Genomic DNA, 23,803 nt, shown 5'->3' on the forward strand with positions numbered 1-23,803 from the left:
ACATCTTAAAATACTCATAACTCGTGTTAAAATTAAAATATCCTAAAAAGCATATGAGGTTACCTAGATAATAATCTTATCTTTAGATTTTATAAGAAGTAAATTCACTTTAATTTTTAAATTAACGGAGCTACACGTGTTTTGCTGAGCGTAAAATTTGCTATGTTACTCACTTGTAAGACGGAGACAACACATGCAGGTATCACGTCCTCTTAAGTACATAAATATTGTCTCCATTTACACACCAAAATATTCACCATAGAAGCATTAGACACTTATTTGTGAAAAATACTTTTTAAAAGAATTTCATACCTACACATTTAAAAAGTAGGTACCTATTTAAAATATTTTTGCTTAATAATTGCATGAACCCTCCTCCTCCTCCTCCTCCCCCCCTCATTGCTAAGATACAATTGGGTGTATGCCACTTGAGCACTGCTTGTAATCCATTATAATATAAGTTTTTTTTTTTTTTATATAATAATATTAATATGGACAAAATAAAAATAAATTTGATACAACTAAATAGGTAAGCTATGCAAATTAATATTATATTTTTTGAAACATATTTCAAATTTGTCTGCATTTGTTAAGAAGTATTAAAATTAAGTGGTTTTTTGTCCTTAAAGTTTGTTTTTTTTGCCGGTCATTATTGAAATAATGCAAAATATACAATAAATATTCAACAGCGCCGGGTAGTTTTTTTTTTTTTTTTCTATATTTGTTCATTGAAACGACCTCAAGGTCTTTGACAATGCTTATCACAAGTGGGTACTAGGGAGATCATGTGATCTATTTATCTATGTATATATCACTATATGCATGATACTACCCCCCTTCTCCAAGAGGAGACATGTGCGGTCTTCACTCCCAGTGGAGTGGGACCTTGTTGGAAACCGGATGACGCAATCGGACGACAGTACGGGAAAATGGTGACTGCGTAGAATTATCACACACATTTTTTTGCACTTTGCTATGAATCGAACCGATGACAGCGCCGGGTAGTGAACGAACAATTTTTAATCAGTAATCACATGTTTCACTAGTGCTGTGGCTCGAGTTTGTTCACTTATGTCTATTGAATATTGGAACCACTACAAATTTAAGAAAAAAATTAAGGAAATATCATCAGCTATATATTAATAATTATCGAAAGCTGATAGCTTTATTGCTATAAATGCATTTGCTGTTTTAATTTCAAACATCATAATACAATAATATTATTATATTGTTATTGAAATAATTTAAATTTTAAAAGTTTCAATAATTTACAAGGGAACAAATTTCCGACGACAAAAATTGGCGCCTCCAAAATACTGGCACCCGGGTGTTGTAGCCAGTGCTCCCTCCTCACCCCTTGAATGCGACTCTGAATACAACAACTTCATTGGTCCGTGAACTGAGGTACACTCATGGTTTAAATATACAAGGTTATTGCATATAGCCCATATTGTTATCAAACGAAAATAAAATGGCAGCGGAAGTGTACGGTCGATATCATAGCATATAATATCATTGTATAGGACGTTCTTTTACGCTGTCATTTTAATTCCTTAACGTGATAAAATGATATAGTGGGAGTACTATTGCAATAACCATGTATATTTAAGCCATGGGTACACTATATATATATATATAGCATGTTATTTTAAATTTTTTCATGGGTGGAGTTAGGTGGTTATGTATCTAAAAATGCATATTGGTTTATCTGAAGTTAATAGGCTCAATATAATAATTTAGATCCTTAGATTATATATAAATAGATGTTTGTCCGTCTGCTAGATACTCAAATACTAGTGCAGGACCGTTGTTAAAAATAGTTATTTCAAAAGGTTCCCCGAGGCTTGGTTTTTATAGCTTAATTTTTTTACTCTTATAGGTAGTTAAAGGATAACTCAGTAAGTCACACATGAGTTTTTCTTCAGCTCATGAATGAAGAATATTTTTTTTGTTTATTTAAATGATTGACATAGTTATATATTATTTTCCTATTATAATTAGTAAAAATATGGCATATACATTGTTTTACAAATTTATTTATAAATAAAACAACAAATTGTTGGCATGGGCTAGACAGCTACAGTCGGAAGAATGATAAGTGGCTGCTGATGCACACGCTTCTGTTGGTGAATTATTTACGTGCATTTCACCAGCCCCCCCCCCCAAATAAAATGTTTGAAATTTTTTTTGTGCTAAACATTAGTGTGAATTTGTGTGACTATTTTTAGAATTTGTGCGATACTGGTTTAACCGGAAATTCAAAAACATGAACGGCGAACATTTCTCCAGCCCCCCTCATGGAAAAAATTACATTTTTGAAATTTTACTTTTACCAAACATTAGTGCGCTATTAAAGTATAGTAAATAAAATGTAATTTCAATAAAAAAATTAGTTAAATTAAAAACCCTAGATGAAAAAACTAAAATCTAAAAAACCTCAATATAATAAAAAACCACTTGAATAAAAAATTGATATTTTAGTTAAATTAAAAAATATATAATCAATATATAAAAATAATAATATAATATTAATATGTATAAGATTTTTTAACCTACTAAGATATTTTTTTAAATTTAACTATGTATTTTTATTAATTTTTTAATTAATTGAAATTTTTAATAATTAAATTATAAATAAAAAATTGAAAATTAACAAAAAAAAGCCTAGTTAAATTAAAAAAATATCTTAATAATAAATCTAAAAAGGATAAAAAAAAAAGCCCAGTTAAATCTAAAAATGTCTTAATAAGATTAAAATTCTAATATTAATATTGTATTAATATTTTTATATGTTGGTCTTAAATTTTTTTTAATTTAACTTGGATCCTTTTTTTAATACTAAATTTCTTATAAAATATCAATTTTTTATTTAGCTGCTGTTAAGGCAAAACGCGATTGATGGTTATAAATTATTTATTATAATTAAGCATTTTATATATTCGGTTGGCGGCGTTTCGATGCGTTTACGGGGCTGCCTTTTGAGCAACTGATTAACGGACCGGCGGCGATCGTAGTCTACCGGTCCCTATCACGAACAATTATTATAGGTACCTATCTTACAACAATGAATCGTACCGAACAGCTGCTTTTTTAATCTTTTTAAAATTTTTATCTCACTATGTATTTAAAATTTGTAAGTCAATTTTATTCCCAAAAAGGAGTTGGTCAAACATTAATAAAAAATCCTGGATAAAATTAAAAAATATCTTAGTGGGATAAAAAATTTAAAAAGAATAAAAAAGCAGCTAAATAAAAAATTGATATTTTATAAAAAATCTAATAAGCACAAAAAAAATTTCAAAAATTTTATTTGGGGGGGGGGGGGGGGGGGGCGGGGGAAATGTACGGGAATTATTGGGAGGGTTAGGGGGTTAATAAAGCGGGCGCATTTTGAAATATTAGATATAGATATAATTACCTAATACATATGTATTAAAATGAGGTCGTATACAAGTTTAGAACTCCTGTTTTTTGAAAAAAAAAAGGTTGTTATCATATCGCCAGCAACCACTTTTCATTTTCCGACTATAGTATTGTAATATATTTTAGCATGTAAAATAGATTTTGAAATAGTATATTTTGTCCTAAGTCCATCTTACCTATTGGTAGCACAACTAAATCAAAGCATATAAAAACATAAATTATCATAAAATATATTTATAATACCTGTAAGTAATTAACACTAAAACAATATTCTCTAAAATTTCTTCACCTTTATTGTTAGTTATAGGTACTGCCTCTCACTCCCTCAACTCTCTCTCTATCTTTGTATCTTAACCATTATGTTAAATTATTTCATGGTTTAGTTTTTATTAATTATCTACCACTCTCCAATCGCCATGCTTTATTATTAAGTATCTTATCGTTAATAACACGGTGATTGGGGCTGATAGCCGATAGGTATTTATACCAGTACGTTAGCTGATAATTCATTCAGTATTATCATCACTAATCATCAATCCTAACAACACGCAACATCATCAATACTACACTTAACGGGCCTCAGTGTCATATCAATAGCCGTTCATACCACAACTCAACAGAGTAACAGCGTCCACAGATTTGAAACTCAGCGCAAATCACAGTACTTCAATAGTCGCAACGCCCACCTAACAGCTGTTTCACCGCTCTCCAACAGCGCCCACGGGTAAGCCGCCGCGAAAGTAACGGTTCATTTAAATCATCCCTCCGTACCCCCCTTAAAGACTCTTTTCTTAAAGCGACAGTCAAAATCCACATCCATTTTTGCTATGGGTGGTAGAAAGGGGGTAGCTCTTCCGCCTTTACAAACCAAGCTCAGAAAATAACACGCTAGCTCTCGTATCCCCCTCTCCAACACCACAAAAATCGTCTGACTCCGAAACTCTAGCTTTACTCTCTGACTTAAGCACCTCTACCCAAACCAGCCTAACTAGTAACCTCATCAAACTCCGAATACTCTATGTATACAGCAACTTCACCTACAACAAAAACACTGGCATGACAACCACCGAAACACCATCTGAACCATCAAACTTCAGACCACAACCTATTATTATATTATTATATTCAGCTCTAGTTCCTGGCGAAAGATCGCGTCTGTGATGTACGGACTCTTAAACTTACAACCGGGTTCCCTGATTGCCAAAATCGTACTTCAACGAACAGGTAATATTGCAAACCGCTGACACGACCCAATCCTACCTGATCCAGGGTACATTACTATCAAACAACACCGACTTCCCGATATTCACCGAAGAATGCTGAAGTACGCTCTCTCAAGGTCGTTTTGAAGGGAATTCCAAATGACATATCAATTGATGAAATTAAAGAAGAGCTGGAATCTCTCGATTACTCAATAAAATATGTGTGCATTTCGGTACACCCGAAAAACCTATGCTGACATATTTCATACACATCGCCGCCAACCAAAATGATTGTCCAACCAAAAATCTACAACACATGATCGAAGCTAGCGTATTTACACCAAACCACAAAAACTCATATTTTTTATTACCTGAATACATAAAACTTGAATTAACTGGAAAAACCAGATACACAGCCAATGTCAGAGAAACCGTAACCTGACAATCGAGCGTCAACTTAACGCCAAAATCTCACTAATCAGAACCTTACACGAATCTCACAAAACTGATAAGTGGGAAATTTTTCTTAACTCACTTGATCACAAAGATGGTACTGTATATAAGCTCAACAAATATCTCCTCCACAAAGGTCTATCATTTCACCCACTGACCGGCCCCGACGGCCTAGTTTTTCCGGTCATCGATCGAGCCGAGTTTCTAGCCGACTCTCTTGAACATAAATTCCAAACAAATCCCGGTCCTGACATACGAGGAGTAACTGCACACTACCACTCACTACAACATTTTAATATGACTAAATATACTAAATAATAACTTATTCACCATTCCTGGTACTATCCAAAAAAAATCATAAGCAACCTTCGCAAAAAGAAAGCCCCCGTGACGATCTTATCACCAACATGGCTCTTAAATTTCTACCAAACAATATTTTAGTATCCCTAACACAGTAACACCAATTATCAACAGCTTCTTCGGAATCTGCTACTTTCGACTTGCCTGGAAAAAATCAGTCATAATTTCTATTCCCAAGAAAGGCAAATACCATAAACTACCCGAAAACTACCGATCAATCGCTCTACTTTTTTTCCCATCCACAATTTACGAGTCACTCACTCACCTGAAAAACAAATTTTGAGACAAAATCCACCCAGAACAATTTGCCTTTAGATCTAAACACTCCACCACTCTACAACTAACCAAACTTACTCACCAACTTAGTCAGAACTTTAAGAACAACGTTAACACTGCTTCCATCTTTCTTGACTTGAAGAAAGTCTTCGACTAAGTCTGGCAAGTCGGGCTCCTCTACAAACTATCTCAACTCAACATCCCGACTGAAATCCTTAAAATCATTGAATCCTTTCTCATTGACTGCACTTTCATCACAAAAATTATCGAAGACTCATTCTGGTCACCAGACACATCCTTGCAGACGTCCTTCAAGTATACTGTCTATCACCTACTCTCTACTTGACTTACATAAACGACCTACTTTCGACAAAAACCCAAAACGAACAGCCATACAATTACAACATCAACTCTACCTGGCAACCATATGTTGAATCAAATTAAACCCGATAAAAACTGTAGGGTTCTTTTCGGACAATCTAATACTTCACATATAACCCCATTACTACTCGACAGTCACCCGTGAACTGGTCAAAACAAGCCAAAAAACTCGGTGTTACTATCGGGCGAAACTCACCTTCGGAAAACATGTCCAAAACATCACCAAAAAGGCCACTCGCACTGGAATACTTTACCCCATACTTAACCGAACTAGCTCCTTCTCAATGACATAGAAACTTAACATACTAAAACTCTACGTCTCTCCAATTCTTACTTATGCTGCCTCCTCTTGGGCTCCGTTTATCGGTCCCTCATAATGGAACCGCATCGAATCCGTCCTAAACATCGACATTCGTACGGTAACGGGTGTGTCCACTATCGTCAAAAACTTGGTCTTTTTAAAATCAGAAAATTTCAAATCCATCCAAAATTTTATTCATTCTCAATCCAAATTGATGTTCTACAAAAACTCTTTCTCAGATCATCCGACTTCTAGGTAAAACATACCCCATCCAACTACTAAACAACTAATTAAACCAACAAACTTAACGTAACTACCTTCAAACTTCCATCCACTACTAAAGGCAAACGCCTGGAATAGTTAACGGCACAGCCACCCTTCTCAAAACATAATTCATTCAGTCTTCGAGCATTCTTCAAACCATTAACAACACACCAGCTGAAGGAGCGAAGTACCAAACACTATAATTAAATCCAATGATTCCAGAGAAGATGAATCGACGACAGACCACCACACGACGAAGCCAACTCAACGGAACAAATCGACGACCAATCGCTGCACGACGATACAGAAGCTGCACGACCAGCCATGTACCTTTATTGTCATTACATCGTAATACATGTATTGCTCAACCACCGACGTAGTGCGGGTTGCATATCTCACGGCCTGACGAAGCCCACCACTACAGAACACCGCGGGTAGTGCCCCGAGATCAAACGAGTACTGCCATAGCTGCTGTGGTTAACAAGTCGTGCGTAGAACATCTTATACGACTGATGTCATGCATGTGGTATATCACTCAGAGCTAATCGGCTATCGAGAACGGTTATCAAAATGCCCGACGAACGTTCTCGAAGTATCGCCCGCTGTATGAATATAGTCGTGTAGGCTAAGTTCCCATGACTCCACATGAAGATCATCTTCGAAGACCGTCGAAGTACAACAAACTCTCCGACTGTGCGAGTAGTCCTTGTCCGGGGCCAACACAGAGAACACTAAAATAGCCCTTTTAGGGCTAAAACAATACTAGACTATTCAAAAATATCCTTCTCAGCGTACCTACTAAGACCACGCTTTGCCGGACGATATTTGCGAGCCAACGCCACTTACTCAAGCGGGCTGGACGTAATATAACATACCCCAACCCAAGCGCTGTAACAAACAGTACTATTCCCAAGATTGTAATTGTAATTCCGCCCGCAGAACTGAAAGTCTCATATCCTCTGGGGTATGATCTTCAACACCTCAATTCGCTTAATATAAATTGTGTGATAGTAATAAACAGTGTAATTCTATAACACAACACCAACAGCGTTGAAATTATTGAGAGGCGATAGCTCAATCATATTGTGTACCGTATCAAGTTGTAAATCTCAACCCATTAAGTCAGTTATATAATTATTTCATTTATTTCCTTCGAGTTTATATAAAAATCTTCTAATTAAAATATAAATTGTACATTCAGCACTTAATATAATATATTTTAGCATGTAAAACATATATTTAAATAGTATATTTTGTCCTAGATACCACTTACCTCTTTGCAGTTTACTTGAATCTAGAAATATAAAAACATTAATTATTATAAAAAATATTTTAATACTACTTATATCAACATTTAAAAAACTTCTTTCAAAACGTCTTCACCCTTGTTTCTTGTAGAAAACACCTCACTCTCGCAACTCTCGCAACTCTCTCACTCTCTCTCGCTCTCTCTCTCTCTCTCCTCTATCTTAAATTATTTAGTGGTTAAGTTTTTATTCATTATCTATGTCTTCTACAATTATCTATTATTAAGTTTTTTTATCGTTGTACATAAGTCTAAAATCTTAACCCTTTAAGACTGAAATAATATTTATTTTTTATTACTATAGATTAATTTAAAATTGCTAGTTTTTTTTAAACTATTATTAACTATTATCGTAGAACAATATACATGGTATTATTTAACTATTTATCTATTTGAGCCTACCTAGATATTCGATTGAAATTCATTTGGCTTATGTGATACAAGTATCGATTTATAAAAAAAAATTGATGTAACTACGTAAGTAGATTCTAATAATTTAACTTAATAGTATATAAGTTAACGTATAGGTACTAAGTGTCGCACAACAGTTATATAAATTTTACTTATATAATATTTCAACTACTTCCTTCAAGTATAAATAAAAAAACTTCAATCTCAAATATAAATTGAACACATAACATTTAGCATAATATAGTATATATTTTAGCATGTAAAATAGATTTTGGCATACTATATTTGGTCCTAAGTACTTACGACTGTTCAATTCTGAATTAATAAATACAAAGTCATTAATAGTTTATTATAATAAATATTTATAATACCTCATACTATTTAAAATATTTCTTATTTAACATTATAACTATTCATTATTCCTATAGGCATTATATATTTGTCAATTAAATTTTTTTTTTTATTTTACCTAAAATAAACTTTGTAATTAGTGTAGATTATTTATAATTTGTTATAATGACTGTATAATTTATGTCTAGTAAAGTCTAGAGTTCAAGTTAAGTTGATAACAGACACTAATGATTATTATATCATATATTTATCTTAATTTAGGTAGGTATTGGTACTAAATACTAATTAATATTTGTCATTTACTCAGCTACGCGAACGCGATGATTATGTGGTTTGGTAGCCAAACTAGTATTTTTAGTATTTTTGTGCGTGCTAATACCAACCGTATCATTTGTATTTATTAATTATTAGGCTTGTTAATAGAAATACAAATTAACGGTTAATTTTCCTGTGAGGGCGTGGACCTCTCTCCCAAACTTAGATACGGCCCTGGTTAGTGCCCATTTTATTTGGCAATCGCCAACCAATTATTAAATCTAAATACATTAAGACAATATAAGACTATGATTCAAAATTAAATAGGCCACTATAATAGCACATTGCACATGGCGACTATTTAATGGAAATAGACAATTGTCGGCCATTCCGTGATCTCTGCAACACCCCATTAAACACAAGATTGAAAAATATTTTGGATAATATTGTATATATTATATTATATATAATATAAAGTTCGAGACACTCATAACTGATTAGATAAACGATCGAACACGTCCATTAAGTTGGCTCACCGACTTCGCACAATCCATCCAAAATCTATGCCAACATTTTGCGAGTAATTTGCTAGAATTTGCGAGTCCGTTCCTGGAATTTGCTAGTCATTCCTTCCACCCCTACACACCCACCTTACTCAAAACAATCCAAAATAGTATCAAAAGTCTCGTCTTAATTTGGTAGTACTCACGAGTCCATCTCCGGAATTTGCAAGTCCACTAAAGCTCAGATACGAGCTGGAATGGACTCGCAAATTCTAGCAAATTACTAACAAAATGTTTGCCTGGATTTCGAATGGATTGTGCGAAGTCGGTGAGCCAACTTAATGCACGTCGATCGAACGGTAGGTAGACGTTTGTCATCGTTATTATATTTTAGCATACGTGTGACTATTACGAGCTACGGTCAGCATCAAAAAATTACGGTAGAAAAATGTTATTCTCTTAAATACTTATAATTAATTATGTAAATGTAATTCATAATATTTATTCTTTTTGTGTGTAAATTATTAAAGTTTAAACAAATATAAACAATAGTGTTAAACGTATGAACGATAAACCTAAACCTAATTTCCCGTTCATCGATTAAGCATCCACACTGACATTTATACCACTTGCCATGTATGTACCTATTCTTATTCTAAGTATCGAATTTTTTAAGTATACCTACTTAAGGAACATATTTCTAATTATTATTTAAATTTATAAGTACAAAATTAGTAATTAGAGTAAAAAAGATTGGTCTAAATTTGGAAAAAAATGGAAATTGGTATCACTACAGGATATTCCTTAAATAGTATAAAAAATATTAGCATTTTTCAAATTTGAAAAATAGTCCTGCACCATACCTAAATTATACTAGTTTTTAGACAGTTGTGTGCCTCGTCGAAAAAAAATATTTTTGGTGACTTATTAATTACTATCCAGTATCCATTATATATTGGGAGCTCCCAATCACCCACCTAGTTGTGCCTTTGCATTTGAATTAATTTGTTCGTGTTACAAGTATCCAACTATATTAATTTATCATTTATAGCTCACGAAATTATTGAAATAGCTTCTAATATTTTTATTTAATAATATAAAATAATAAATTGAAGAATTTTTTGTTACAGTTATCAAACTATATACAACGATTTAATCTATTTCCTTCAAGTTTAAATTTCGAAACCTAAATTTCAAGTATAAACTATAAATTGTACATATTATAAGTTATAACATATACATAACTTATTATCACATGACAAACAGAGCTTATCATTTTGTCCTAAGTTTCTACTTACCAATATTAGAAGTATCTAAAATTATAAACATATACACAATAATTGTTTTAAAGTATATAGAATACTAATAAAACCTATTATAACATATATAAAAATGTCTACAAGCAAATAAAATTAAATTTTTATCAGCATTTGAAATTCATATTTTTACAATATTGGATATTCACTAGATTTCTTATGTAGTGGTTTTGTTATTTTATTGTTATTTTAAGACGAATAATTGTAGATATTTTACTAAGAACTGAATTTTACTGTATGTTTATATTTTCATTTAGTATACACCATAAAATTTTGAAAATATTTTGACTCTTTTTGAGCTGTTTACAGACATTGTCAGTTTTCAATTTTTTAGTTTTTTTTTTATAAATATCAATACAATTTTATTTATTGGGTAAAAAAGCGTGAACATTTAACACAAGGCTCTTGATATATTATTACAATAGGAGTAGAAAAATATTTAAAATACATAGGCACAATTTTTTTTATAAGCATTTAAATTCCAATTTTGACAAAATTTAATTATTATTTTGTAGTTGTAATTTATAAAATATTCAACTTTTATAATATCTTAGGCTGACTGGCTGTTTTCGCTCAGAATCGTTTTTCTCATACAATGATTTATATCATTGAATTCAAATTTAACACCATCCATTACAGTGACTACACCCACTTGTAAGTTACAAGTTGTAACCTACTGTACCTACATCAGTACGACATCCACTTACCCACTTTTTTATTTACATCTTATCTTAACATATTATAAAACAAAGTCCATTTTTCTCTCTGTATACTTAGATCTTCAAAACTACGCAACGGATTTTGATGCGGGTTTTTTAATTGATAGAGTGATTCTGGATTCAAGTTTATATGTATATAACATGCATAATAGAGTAGAGAAACACTGCCCCTTTCTTGTATGTACGAGCATATCTCGAAAAGAACTCCACTTATTTTAATACGGCTTTCACTAATAAATCGGTTGAGTCACGGAGAAGGTTTTAATGTATAATAATTTTCCTTGGTGAAATTAATTGGGTGGCCGAAAATAATAACAATCTTTGTCTATATTTATAAAAATTCATGTTTGTCTGTATGTCATTGAACTCCTAAATCAGTGGACATTTTTTTTGTGTTACTTAGTGAGTCCCTAAATGGTTTAGATTCACAATTAGACCCAGTTGGTTCAACCCGGAGAGGTGTTCAAACAGGTATTTTGAGATTTACGATAGAAATGTTTGTTTTTGGTTAAAGGAGAAATAATTAGTAAAAAATAGTATTTTAAATGTTTGCCATTAGTTACTCTGGCAGATGAGGTAAAAGCATCTATCAAAAATCGTCACACGCTTATGATTTCGAATAAAGAAATTATATCTTATAACAAAAATTAGAGTTGAATGTATAATTGTAGTTATTATATAGGTTCTCAAAAATTACCTGACTGATTTTATGAGAATTTCGAATTGTTCTTCAAATGTCATCAATGTTTAAAGAGTAGTTTTAACCACGTTCGATTTATACCAAGTGCTATACATAATCGATCACAAATAAATTGTTCACCAATCACTTTGGTCGATTTAGTTTGCAAAGCTAACCAAATTTGTCTGTGAACTGAGGTACTTAGGTATAGGTACACTAAACCCAAGACACACTTATATAATCTAAATTTTTTTTTAAATTTTTTGATGGAATCGGGTTATAGGTACAACTAAAATTGGATGTTGGTTTATCCAAAGTTAATAGCCTCAAAAAATGACTGGACCGTTTTAAATAAAATTTATTTCAATTGATTATTACTTGAAAATTGGAGGGTGTATACTGCTTAATTTTTCAACTCATGTAGGCTGTAGATAGGTAAAGGGTAGCTCACACATGATTTTTTTTAGCAAACGAATAAATACATTTTTTTGTCATTCTAAATGGTTGCAATTCATTACATATTATATTAATATTATAATTAGAAGAAATAATAAATATGGTATACCTATACATTTTGTACAAATATATTTATTAAAAATACAAATCTTTGGCCTGGATAACATCAGGCGGGAGAGCTATTAATTTATATATTTATTTTAATTTAATTTGTCAACACATATTAACTTGTCGATATTTTGTACTTGTCAATGTTTCGACCGTCGACATTTTAATTTGTCGATATATTGATTGTCGACGTTTCAACCGGCTCCCAACAATTTTACCGCCACCATATTGGCCCACACAGCATTTGGAAAATGATAATATTTTGTGAATATTTTGAAGTGCTTGAATAATGAATATTTGATTAATAATATTGTATAAATATTTTATTCTCATAAAATAATAAAATATTGCACAAAAATGTTGACTCAATATTTTTATAATATTTCCATGAAAATGTTTTTAAAAAAATATGATTAAAATGTTTTGTTAATGTTTTTTACAAAATATTTTTCAAAAGTGAACTTCTTGGCCAAAAAATATAAATAAAATATTTCCTTATTATTTACGTAACTTTTTCAAATATTTTGACAACTATATTGTTTTCCTGAAAATATTTATACCATAGTTGGGAAATATTAAAATACTGTGTGGGGGATATATAGGTATTTATATATTATTTCTATCACAACAAATTTTAATGTATTATAAGTAACCAACCAATAAATTATTAATCATACTGTTATTTATAACAATTCAACCAAATATCAGTATATGCTATGTTGCATACATTTATGTTTATGTTATATTTATAGGTATAGGTATTATAATATTTCTAAAAATAAAAACACAATATTTGTAATTATAGTGCCTTATGATACAAATTAAAATTTTATAAAATACGTACAACTATCTGAAATATTTGGATCTGTAATAATCCAAAATATTATGTATTATTTTTAAAAATATTTATCCTCAATGCCTCATATTATATTGACGTACACTAATATGTTTGCATTTGGTGCTATACTCGCATTGTGTGAGCATGCGTAACTGACCTTGCCGATTTATCAATTTTGATTTTAATAAGGGTACTTCATCCAAATATTTTATCAGTCTGATGATAAGAGTAAAAATCAGCCCTTAGCTAAGGATATTAGGGGGTGAAAATAAGATTTTTCTAATACCAATGATAACATTTACATGAGCTCACGGGCCACGGCAGTAGGTATAGATACGTGAAATTTGACATAAAAGTAGACCTTATAGTGCAAAGGAAAAAAATCTAAGATTGCAATTTACTAATTTGCTCAAAATAAAAGCCGCTCTAGTGTGGGTAGTTATATAATTGCATGAAGTGACATTGAAACGACATCACGACGAATAGCAAAAACTGGTTGTTGGCTATTGTATACTATACTGCGGCCCGCAAGAGAGTATCCCGTCGCCCGACGAAAACTCGTCCGATTCCGCGCATTCCCCACTACTTGGCATTGCCGATAGCTGTTTGGCAACGGTCAGCTGCGCTCAACGCTATACGGTGTATAGCGGCCGTAGAAATAGTGGGGGAAATGGGGTATGGGGGAAATTGCAAGTATGTCTCGAAAGCTCTCTTTTAAATATGCAGGTGCCTAATTATTATAAATAAATAAATACAAATTGAAAAATACATAATTTAATATGAATACTTGCCTGGTGCATAGTCTCGCCTTGTCTTATACATATGTTTATGATAATCTAAATGGAATCCAATTTTTCCTAAAAACATTATCATTAACTAAATATAGTTTGCATTAATTTAAGAAAAAGGATTATTTTGATAATTAATATTTTTTTCAACATAAATCTAAAATGAAGAAGCAATTCATAATTATTTCATTTTTAAATCTTTAATATATACGGGGTATTTCATTTAGCGTAGACACTTATTATTTCAGAATACACTCATGTTTGGAAAATATTATTTTTACATATTTTTACCTAATTTTAAGTCGTTGTAAAATAACGTTTTTAACATTAATATATATATTTTTATTGTTTTCATTATACAATATTTTTTAAATGACTACCTACCTATAGCGAGTATATAATACCCCAACAAAAACATAGCCGTGAAAAAATGCCAAGTTCCAAACTCCCTACCATAAAAGTCGGCCTATCAAAGTAGTGAAATCTACATTGTGGCCAAGTCTGCTATTTTTTAATTCATAATCTCACTGCACTCCTACATTAAAGAGCAACACTCCTCTTTTTTTTTATTGTATAACACTTGGTCAGTTTCTAAATGAGGCATAAACTAGACTTGGCCGCAATGTAGATACCACTACTACGATTCGCTGTCTTTTTTGAGAAAAAATCTAAACCTTTAACTTTTTTCTGAGTTCTTACCTCCCCACCGGCCACCACCCACGTAAGTCATAAGTGAGTACATTCGATAATGATGTTCTATGCCTCATTCAGAAACTGGCCAAGTGTTAAACAATAAAAATAAAAGAGGAGTGTTGCTCTTTAATGTAGGAGTGCAGTGAGGTTATGAATTAAAAAATAGCAGACTTGGCCACAATGTATATTTCACTACTTTGATGGGCCGACTTTTTTGGTAGGGAGTTTGGAACTTGGCATTTTTTCACGGTTATGTTTTTGTTGGGGATATCATTTATTTTTGCGGGCTTCAGCATCGTGGACGGCGTGTTATTATTATTTTTTTTTTTTAATTTTAAAATTTTTTTTTTTATATGTCGTAGATTTTCTCTTGTATATTTTGTATTCGAACAAAATAAATGTACGAAAACATTATAATGTTTTATAGATATAATATATTATATATAAGTCAACTACAAACGATTCCTTCTTACCATATTGTAACGCTGTTTGAAAGTAAATGTTTATGCGTGCTAAGCGTGCCTCTTCATACGTTTAGAAATACACTCACCGAAGCGGTATTAATTTTGAAAAAAATTCAATTTTTAGATTTTTCCCTTTAATTACACTGTAAGACCTACCTTTGTGCCAAATTTTACGTTTCTACCTATAAGGGAAGTGTCTTATAGTTTTGATGATTAGTGAGTGAGTCAGTTATAATTTTGCAAATTTTGATATCCTCCCATTTTGAAATGGCACAATATTAAGGGCTCATTTTCTTACAGCGTTCTAAACTACTCGAGATTAATCTGCGTTTTAAATTTCAAAAGTTTATCTTAAGAGGAAACAGAGATATATATGTTAGAAAAACTGGGTGAATTGGTTCGTGTAAAGATACACTGGCATTGCTGGAACTTGGCCTGGCGCACTGCCGTGCGCTCAGATACATGGTATTAGAGTTTAGTATACTTCAAGTCAAGAGGTATAATCAGTACCGGATCTACATATTATGTAGCCCGAGGCACAACATAATATTAGCACCCCTATGCTATATGCTTTATGAGTTTAAAATTTGAAATTAACCCTCCTAGATCCGGTACTGGGTATAATAGGCAACTGTAGGTAAGTACATAAGTAAATATTTGATGACAATTTATGACAATTTATGAAAGATATATTTTCTAAGAGAACATAATTTAAATATATTTTACCAACAGAACTTTTTTTATATTTTCTCGTCTAGATTAGATACAGCTAGTAACATTTAAACAGTTATAGTTGAAACAGTTGCAGTTGAGGGTAATCTCCAGTAATGAGTCATAACATATTACTCATAAGTCAAAACTAAAGCTCGGAGATGCTTTTTCCTATGATTGACTCGACAATGACAATGAAATGTCATTTCCCGAAATTTATAAGGGCATTTAAATCCGAGTCCTAGTTGTAACTCATAAGTTATAAACTAACCACGGAGTCTAATAAATAACAAATTTAAAGCTATTATGAAACTTATAAACCTTGCATATAACAATATAAGTACTTGAGTACTTCTGATTAAATACGTTTTTAACTATTATGAACCATTCATTTTTTGTTGTAAACATACAATATATTAACATTAAATATAAAAAGTTTGTACTAAAAAATATTAATTTTTAAAATAAATTACCCAGTATCTTCATTCTAACTAAATATGACATGTAATTTTCATGGTTGACTACAAATTCTAAATGCAAAAATAAGATCGTTAATATTTTATAAATCTAAAACAATTATTGTTTAAGAAGGGCAGAAATCAAATTATTGAATTTGTATGTTATATATAGATATAGTTATAGGGATGTAGGCAGTTAAGCAGTGTGTTGTCTGAATGGAGTTACTTTCAGTGGCGTTGATAAGAGGGTCAGATCCCCCCATTGGCTTTTTATTACCTTAGTAAAATGTTTTCAGTGGATGGGGGATTTTCCAATTTTCCCCTCCCATTTAGCTGTCATTTTTTTTTTTTTTGATCCCCACTTTCAGAAATTATGTCTACGCCACTGACTACTTTATTATCAAAAACATAACCTTATACAAATAGGCATATCATAATATGATAATATTAAGTTAAAATAACCAGTGCCAACAGTCCTACATCTCTATATTTTATATATAAAGTAATTTAAAAAATAAATTTAATTAAATAATTAATTCAAAATTTAAAACCTAATGCAAGTTTCAACAACTTCATCATTATCGTTCTTCATCTCCGGTAACAAATATTTGATTTTCCTACGGAATAGTAATGATTCTGGTGTTGCTCTGGTTGGTTATTCATGGGGTTTTTGTACGGTACGGCAATACAATTTCTTTTATCACTATTCCTTTCATTTTCCACTGAGTTGTTATTTTGATTACTTCTCCCAAAGTCTTCATGAACCGCTCAACAGTACCATTTCCTTGTTGCTACCGAGGTGTTATCTTACTGTGACTGATTCCTAGTGATTCCACAAATATTAAGAAAATGGCTAGGTACCGATCACCAGTGATCCATTGTCCGTTTTGAGGACTTCAAGTAGTTCGAATTCCCCGAACGTTTTCTTGAGCAGTTGCGTTACTGTATCTGTTTTAAAATAGCTTATTATCCTGACTAATGGATATCTGGAATACTTGTCAACCACAAATAATATGTATTTTACATTGGGGCAGGGCCCTGAATAATCCATATCTAGTTGATCCCATGGCTCTGAAGATAATTATGTACTTATTATTGGGTCTTTTGTGTTTCTTGATGTCACCACTTGACAAGGTAAACATGCTCCGATCTCTTCTTTCGCCATCTGGTTCATATTTTGCGGTTTCGTAACATTTTAATTTTGTTATGCCCTAATGTCCTATGTGTGCTAAACTCATCTGCCTTTTCCAAACTACCTTATGTATAACTATCTGGTTCTGTTTCAGCAAAAGCCCTTCAATAGTTATAGCTAACTTATTTATGAATGGTTTGTAGTTTGAGTTGAGCCGAGTATTTTCCATTAGTGCATCTTGATATTTTTTATTTCCTCATCATTGTTTGTATGTTCAGCTGTTTCTTTTCTCGATAATATGTAAGATTTCGCGCATTTTACTTTTTTCATAATAAAGTTGCGTACGTTTTAATGGGGCAATAGAACATATATTTTAGGCCAAATGTAAGCTCCTATATGAATAACATTTTTACCTGAAAATCAATAATACTGTACCTAAAAGTCTAAATGGATATTTTTACCTGAAAAAAAATAGAGTAATATCCTACACTTCTTCTTCTTCTTCTTCTTCTTAGGCGTTTACAGGCCATTCAGGCCCATTGCCGCAACAACCACTTGCCTCCACCTGTCTCGGTCTCTTGCCAGTTCTTCCCCATCCTCTATTCCAAGTTCCCTCAAGTCCTTGACCACTCTATCCTTCCATCTCTGTCTAGGACGTCCTCTAGGCCTTTTTGTATTTGGCTTCCATTTCGTAACCTGTCCAATTGGCCCCTCCGATCTCCACACGTGTCCGGCCCAGCTCAGCCTACTACTTTTTAAAATTCCGTTAATATTCGATTCTCCTAATATCCTACACTCCGACATTTTATTTGAATACACGGTTTTGGAATTGAAAAGCTCAACATTGCAACAACTGACACTTGTCCGATGGTGTCCTGAAACAGTTCAGCTGCTGAGTTTACTCCAAAGCTTAATCGTTTGTACCTTCTTAAACAACGTGTGTGCAAAAATTTGTGATGGCCTTTAAATCTTGGTGTAACTCTAAATGATGGTAGCTCTCATTCAAATCCAATTTTGTAAATCGTATGAAACCGTTAATTTTATGTATTATTAATTTAGAGCCCGGAATTATATGCATTTGCATATATGTACTAAGTGTATGCACGTCTAGGGGGTTCTAAAATGTCCACGGTACATTTCACATTGAATTTAAACACCACATTTTATATGTATAGCATATTTTGGACATTTTGAGGATTTTTGCATTTTGGTTCATAAATGCATATTTACATGCATATTCAACATTATTTTATATTATTTTATTCAATGGGTTTTTAAGAAATTACTTATTTTAATTTAAGATAATTATATTTTAGTAATTTTAAAAGAGAAAAAAAATCGTTGACAGGATCTCCTACAAGAATATTGTTAAAATATTGTCATTTTTGCAACACTTCATGAGATCGGAGCACGTATAGATAATATTATATTAACAAAAATAAATCACACACACCCGCATTTCGGCATATTATGATGTTACTTCGACGAATAAGGCAGCAACTCAATTTTACACATTTTTTTTTTTTATAACTTATAATATTTATGGGTGATTTTATTTTTATTATTTTGATTCTTTTTTTAAGTTTTCTGAGTTTTAGACTTTGTATTTCAAACAATCTAAAATATGAAAAAATTAAGATTATAAAATTATGCGTTTTGGTTTTTCAAGTATTAAATGTTTAACTATTTAAATATACTTTTGTTTCTCAAAGAATATTATGTAGTAGGTAACCTACTTTCTTTGGTGCAAAAATGTGTTTTTTTTTAAAAATCTAATTTTATAATGAATAACATATGGCATATAATTGCATATTTAGCAACTTTTCCCTTGCATATTTGCATCATATTTTACACTTTTTAAATGCATATAAATCTGGGCTCTAATTATTATCATCCGATGTAGGTGTTACATGCCAAAAGATAAAATGGTTTAATTTGCACGTCACAAAGCAACACTCATAGTGTTGGTTCTGTTACCTTTATTATACCACTTTTTTCTGACCAATTAATTTCTTCTTCAAATGAATTTCTTAAATGCATCGGTATTCGCTTATGATGTTGTGCTACTGGCCTATTGTGTTATTAGATGTAAATTAATTTGAGTACTTTTTGACTTTACAAGACCTTTGAACACTTCTGAATATCTGTTTATGTATAATTTGCCTTCTTGATTCTCGTCCAGTAAATTTACCCGCGTGCCAATTTAAAGTAAGCACAGCTTCGTTGCGGTACCATTTCCAAGTAGTGTTTAACCACATCCTTGTATCATATAAAAATGAACCCATATAGTTTTTGATCTATGCCTTGATTATTAATATTATAGTTTAAACTGTTGCCACGTTTCTTCTGATAAAATACTACCAACTAGGCTCAGAATCTACCAAAAACTTTATTGGTGCGCTATTTACTAATTACTTGACATGATGATGATACATATTTAATTTGCTGTTCATGCTTATTTAATCTCATATTTGACACATAAAATATTATTACATTATCGTTTTTGTCATTAAGGTGATAACGTGTGATATTGTTAATGATTTCAGCTGGTAATTGTTAAATGCCATTACCTTTTAAAAGCTGTTCTGACTGAACTGATACGGATTTGAGTGTTCTACCAACGCCACTTACTTCATTAATATTTAATTTATCTCTTTTCTCCAATAATTGTCGTCGTGAGTTGAAGCTCAACAGATGAACAATGTTGAACATCTTGGTCTCATATCTCACTGTCTATATTCAAAAAATCACAATTACTGCCTGTTTACGTAACCTGGATATGATTGTAATACGTAATTATTGTATGCTTGTTTGATTTTCTTGAACATGTGACTTCCAAATCGTGATTTAATTTTGGGATAGAATGATCATCTAGCACTGATATCGTACAGATCTAACACTGATACCGTTTTATATAACTTTGTCTTGTCTTTTGGTACCTTGTTATATTTTGGTAACAAAATTAATTCATCTTGTAAAACCATTCCATCTTGATGCAATGAATTGCTTGTTTTTGCGTGTCATTATCTATCTCCTTGGATAATATGTAAATCGTGACACCTTCCACGCAGGATATTTTGTCTAAAATCTTAATTCATAAAATATTTCAATATTTATATAACTGCCATACCTATTTAAAAAAATTCTATTATGATTTTCCATTTTAAATATCCATAACAATTATTTTACATACTGAAATAAAAATTACAATAGGTAGATAATGTTAGATTATAATAGAGAGAAATTGTATTGAAATAAAAACTTTCAAAACTATTTCCGGAAGAATAATATGATTATTGTATTATTAAATTGGAAAACTAACCATTCCGCAACCTAGATATTGTATTTGTATAGTCTATAAAAGTTGAACACACAAAGCTTATATAATATATATTATATATTTATGATTTATTATAGACAAAAAATTATTTGATAATAATCGACATTCCCAAAGTCAGGGAAGTGTCAAACGGGCAAACCAGGACATTCAAAATATGTTAATGACATGGATGAGGGATAATAACACTTCAAAGTGGAGTGAAGGTCTAAGATTTATTCAACTGATGAAAAACCGTGCTTATCATAAAGGTATAAAGAGGTCACCTTACGAAGCTCTGTTTGGTTGCTGTTCGGGCGCTCAGTCTAAATAATAAAAGACATACTTGTGGACTGTAATTATAATTTTTTTTTTATTTTACATAACGTAGAAAGAAAATGTATACATAATTTTTAATTAATTTCATGAACCGGTAACGTCTCGTTAAGTTACATAAAATTCTTGGTTATATTAATTATAAAATACGTGATAGTGAACCAACAGGGTGGCCACCATGCACAATAAGAAATATCGCTTTTATTTCGACGTAGCACCAAACATGCCGCCCGCCTTGAAACATTGTTTCAACAAAACATAGGAAAACATAATAAATATATATATATATATAAAATATAAATCATGACATAATAATGATTTTATAAAAAAAAGAAAAGGAATTTAATAATCGATTTTTTATTCGGTTGACCTATCCTCCAAAAGTAATGGACACAATTTTCGTACAGCTCGTGAAATCATGCCACCCGCTATTTGGACTTCCACGACTCGGATCACACCATCCTTCCCATGTGTTACCTTGGAAATACGTCGCATGCGCCATCGTAAAGATGAGAGATTGTCGTCTTTTAGTAAAACTACAAAACCAACCTTCACTTTTGAACCTTTTTCACTCGCCCACTTGGATCTTTCTTGTAGTTGCGATAACTATTCTCTACTCCATCGTTTCCACAAGTTTTGAGAGTATTGAGATACCCAGCGCCATCTGTTTAGACGGTTGATTGTCGGTTTCGGATATGGCTGTCAGAGAGTCTCCTTTAAGGAAGTGACTGGGAGTAAGAGGGATTAGATCCTTTGGATCCGACGAAATATGAGTCAAACTACGGCTATTAAACAAGACTCGGCACGTGTAGGTATAGTTAATAATTCCGCATAGGTAAAATGGGCATCACCTAAGATGCGACGCAATAAGAACTTCATTGATTTTATTCCGACTTCCCACAAACCACCGAAATGTGGGGAACGTGGAGGAATAAATTTCCACTTGACACCTTTTGATGTTCGTCGCTTTGTAATAATATATATAATTCTTTCAACTGCCGATTTGCACCAACAAAATTCGTAGCATTATCGGAATAAATTTCTTGACTTTTCCGACGTCGATCAAAAACCGATTTAACGCACGGATAAAAGCGTCGGTACTTAAATCACTCACTAGTTCTACATGCACAGCGCTTGTTGAAAAACAAATAAATAAGCAAACGTAAGCCTTAGTTTTCGGGGAATTTTTTCTTAGTCCAGATTTTAATAAAAAAGAACTGGCGTAATGAACACCACACATGATAAAGGGACGACCTGGTTCAACTCTTACTTTCGGTAGGTCACCCATTATAGGTTGTACAACGACCGGGCGTTGTTTAAAAGAGACCAAGCATTTACGCACCACGTTACGTGTAATATTTCTTCCGTTTATCGGCCAATAGTCCTCCCGTATAGATGTCAAAATGGCTTGAGGGCCACTATGCATTCGATTTTCGTGTTATTCACGTTTTAAGTTTAGAGTAAAAATACTTTTAGCTGGTAGCACTGTAGCATGGCACCGAAAAGTGCTTAGGGATGCAGCATATTTGAGTCTTCCACCCACATGAATTATGCCCACCTCGTCCAGATATAGCATTAATCTATAGAGCAGACTTTTTTTTGATACTAGGCTATCGGCTCGCAGCTGTTGTACTTATCAAGAAAAATAATAACCTTGCACTATTTTTATCATTTTATTTTCACCTGATTTATTTTATACGGTAATAGAAAACCATTTTTTCTGTGATTAGGACTCAAACAATTATTTTTAAAGCGTAAACAATATGCAATAATTCGAGACATTTTTTTTATAGACGAATACTTATGAACAATCAAATCATTTTCGGATGTAATTAAACCACTTACACTTATAACCTTTTGTTCCGGTATGTCTACCAAATCCTTTGATAAATCTTCCGGTTTAATAATCGGCCAGTATTCTTCATCTTTGAGTAACCACCGGGACCGTGACACCAAAGCACACAGAGGGTTAATTCGGTGGAACAACATCCACGCGATATGATGTCTACGTGGTTTTCACTGCCCTTTCCATGAAACCATTCGCTCACTAATGTTTTTTCATGAATTTCATCAACCCGATGCGATACAAAAGTTTTCAGGTTTTTGAAGTAGACTTTATCCAACATAGTTGAACCTTGGAATCGGTCCAATACTGATGTTTTGATAAATTTAGTTGCATTTTTGATATTATTTTATATGCTACTCGCGTCAATAACTGCGTGGTGCATAGCTCTAAACGCAGTAAAGACACTGTCTTCATCGGGGCAACCTTAGACTTCGCACATATCAAATTTGAGAAATGA

General features: G+C 32.1%; 1 protein-coding gene across 1 annotated transcript in view; it reads right to left on the bottom strand.

Annotated features, from left to right (window-relative positions):
• LOC100163901 overlaps positions 1 to 23,803 on the bottom strand; it is a 46,962-nt gene that overhangs the window by 4,265 nt on the left and 18,894 nt on the right. The window contains exons 4-11 of the mRNA XM_008182658.3: positions 21,171 to 21,203; positions 16,732 to 16,788; positions 14,394 to 14,459; positions 13,609 to 13,629; positions 10,785 to 10,799; positions 8,681 to 8,692; positions 7,934 to 7,954; positions 3,600 to 3,614 (exon numbers count right to left, since the gene is read on the bottom strand). Coding sequence (XP_008180880.1) covers positions 3,600 to 3,614; positions 7,934 to 7,954; positions 8,681 to 8,692; positions 10,785 to 10,799; positions 13,609 to 13,629; positions 14,394 to 14,459; positions 16,732 to 16,788; positions 21,171 to 21,203 — 240 coding nt within the window. The remainder of the gene's footprint in view (positions 1 to 3,599; positions 3,615 to 7,933; positions 7,955 to 8,680; positions 8,693 to 10,784; positions 10,800 to 13,608; positions 13,630 to 14,393; positions 14,460 to 16,731; positions 16,789 to 21,170; positions 21,204 to 23,803) is intronic.

This window comes from Acyrthosiphon pisum, chromosome A1, assembly GCF_005508785.2.
Source record: "Acyrthosiphon pisum isolate AL4f chromosome A1, pea_aphid_22Mar2018_4r6ur, whole genome shotgun sequence".
NCBI classification, from domain to species: Eukaryota; Metazoa; Arthropoda; class Insecta; order Hemiptera; family Aphididae; genus Acyrthosiphon; species Acyrthosiphon pisum.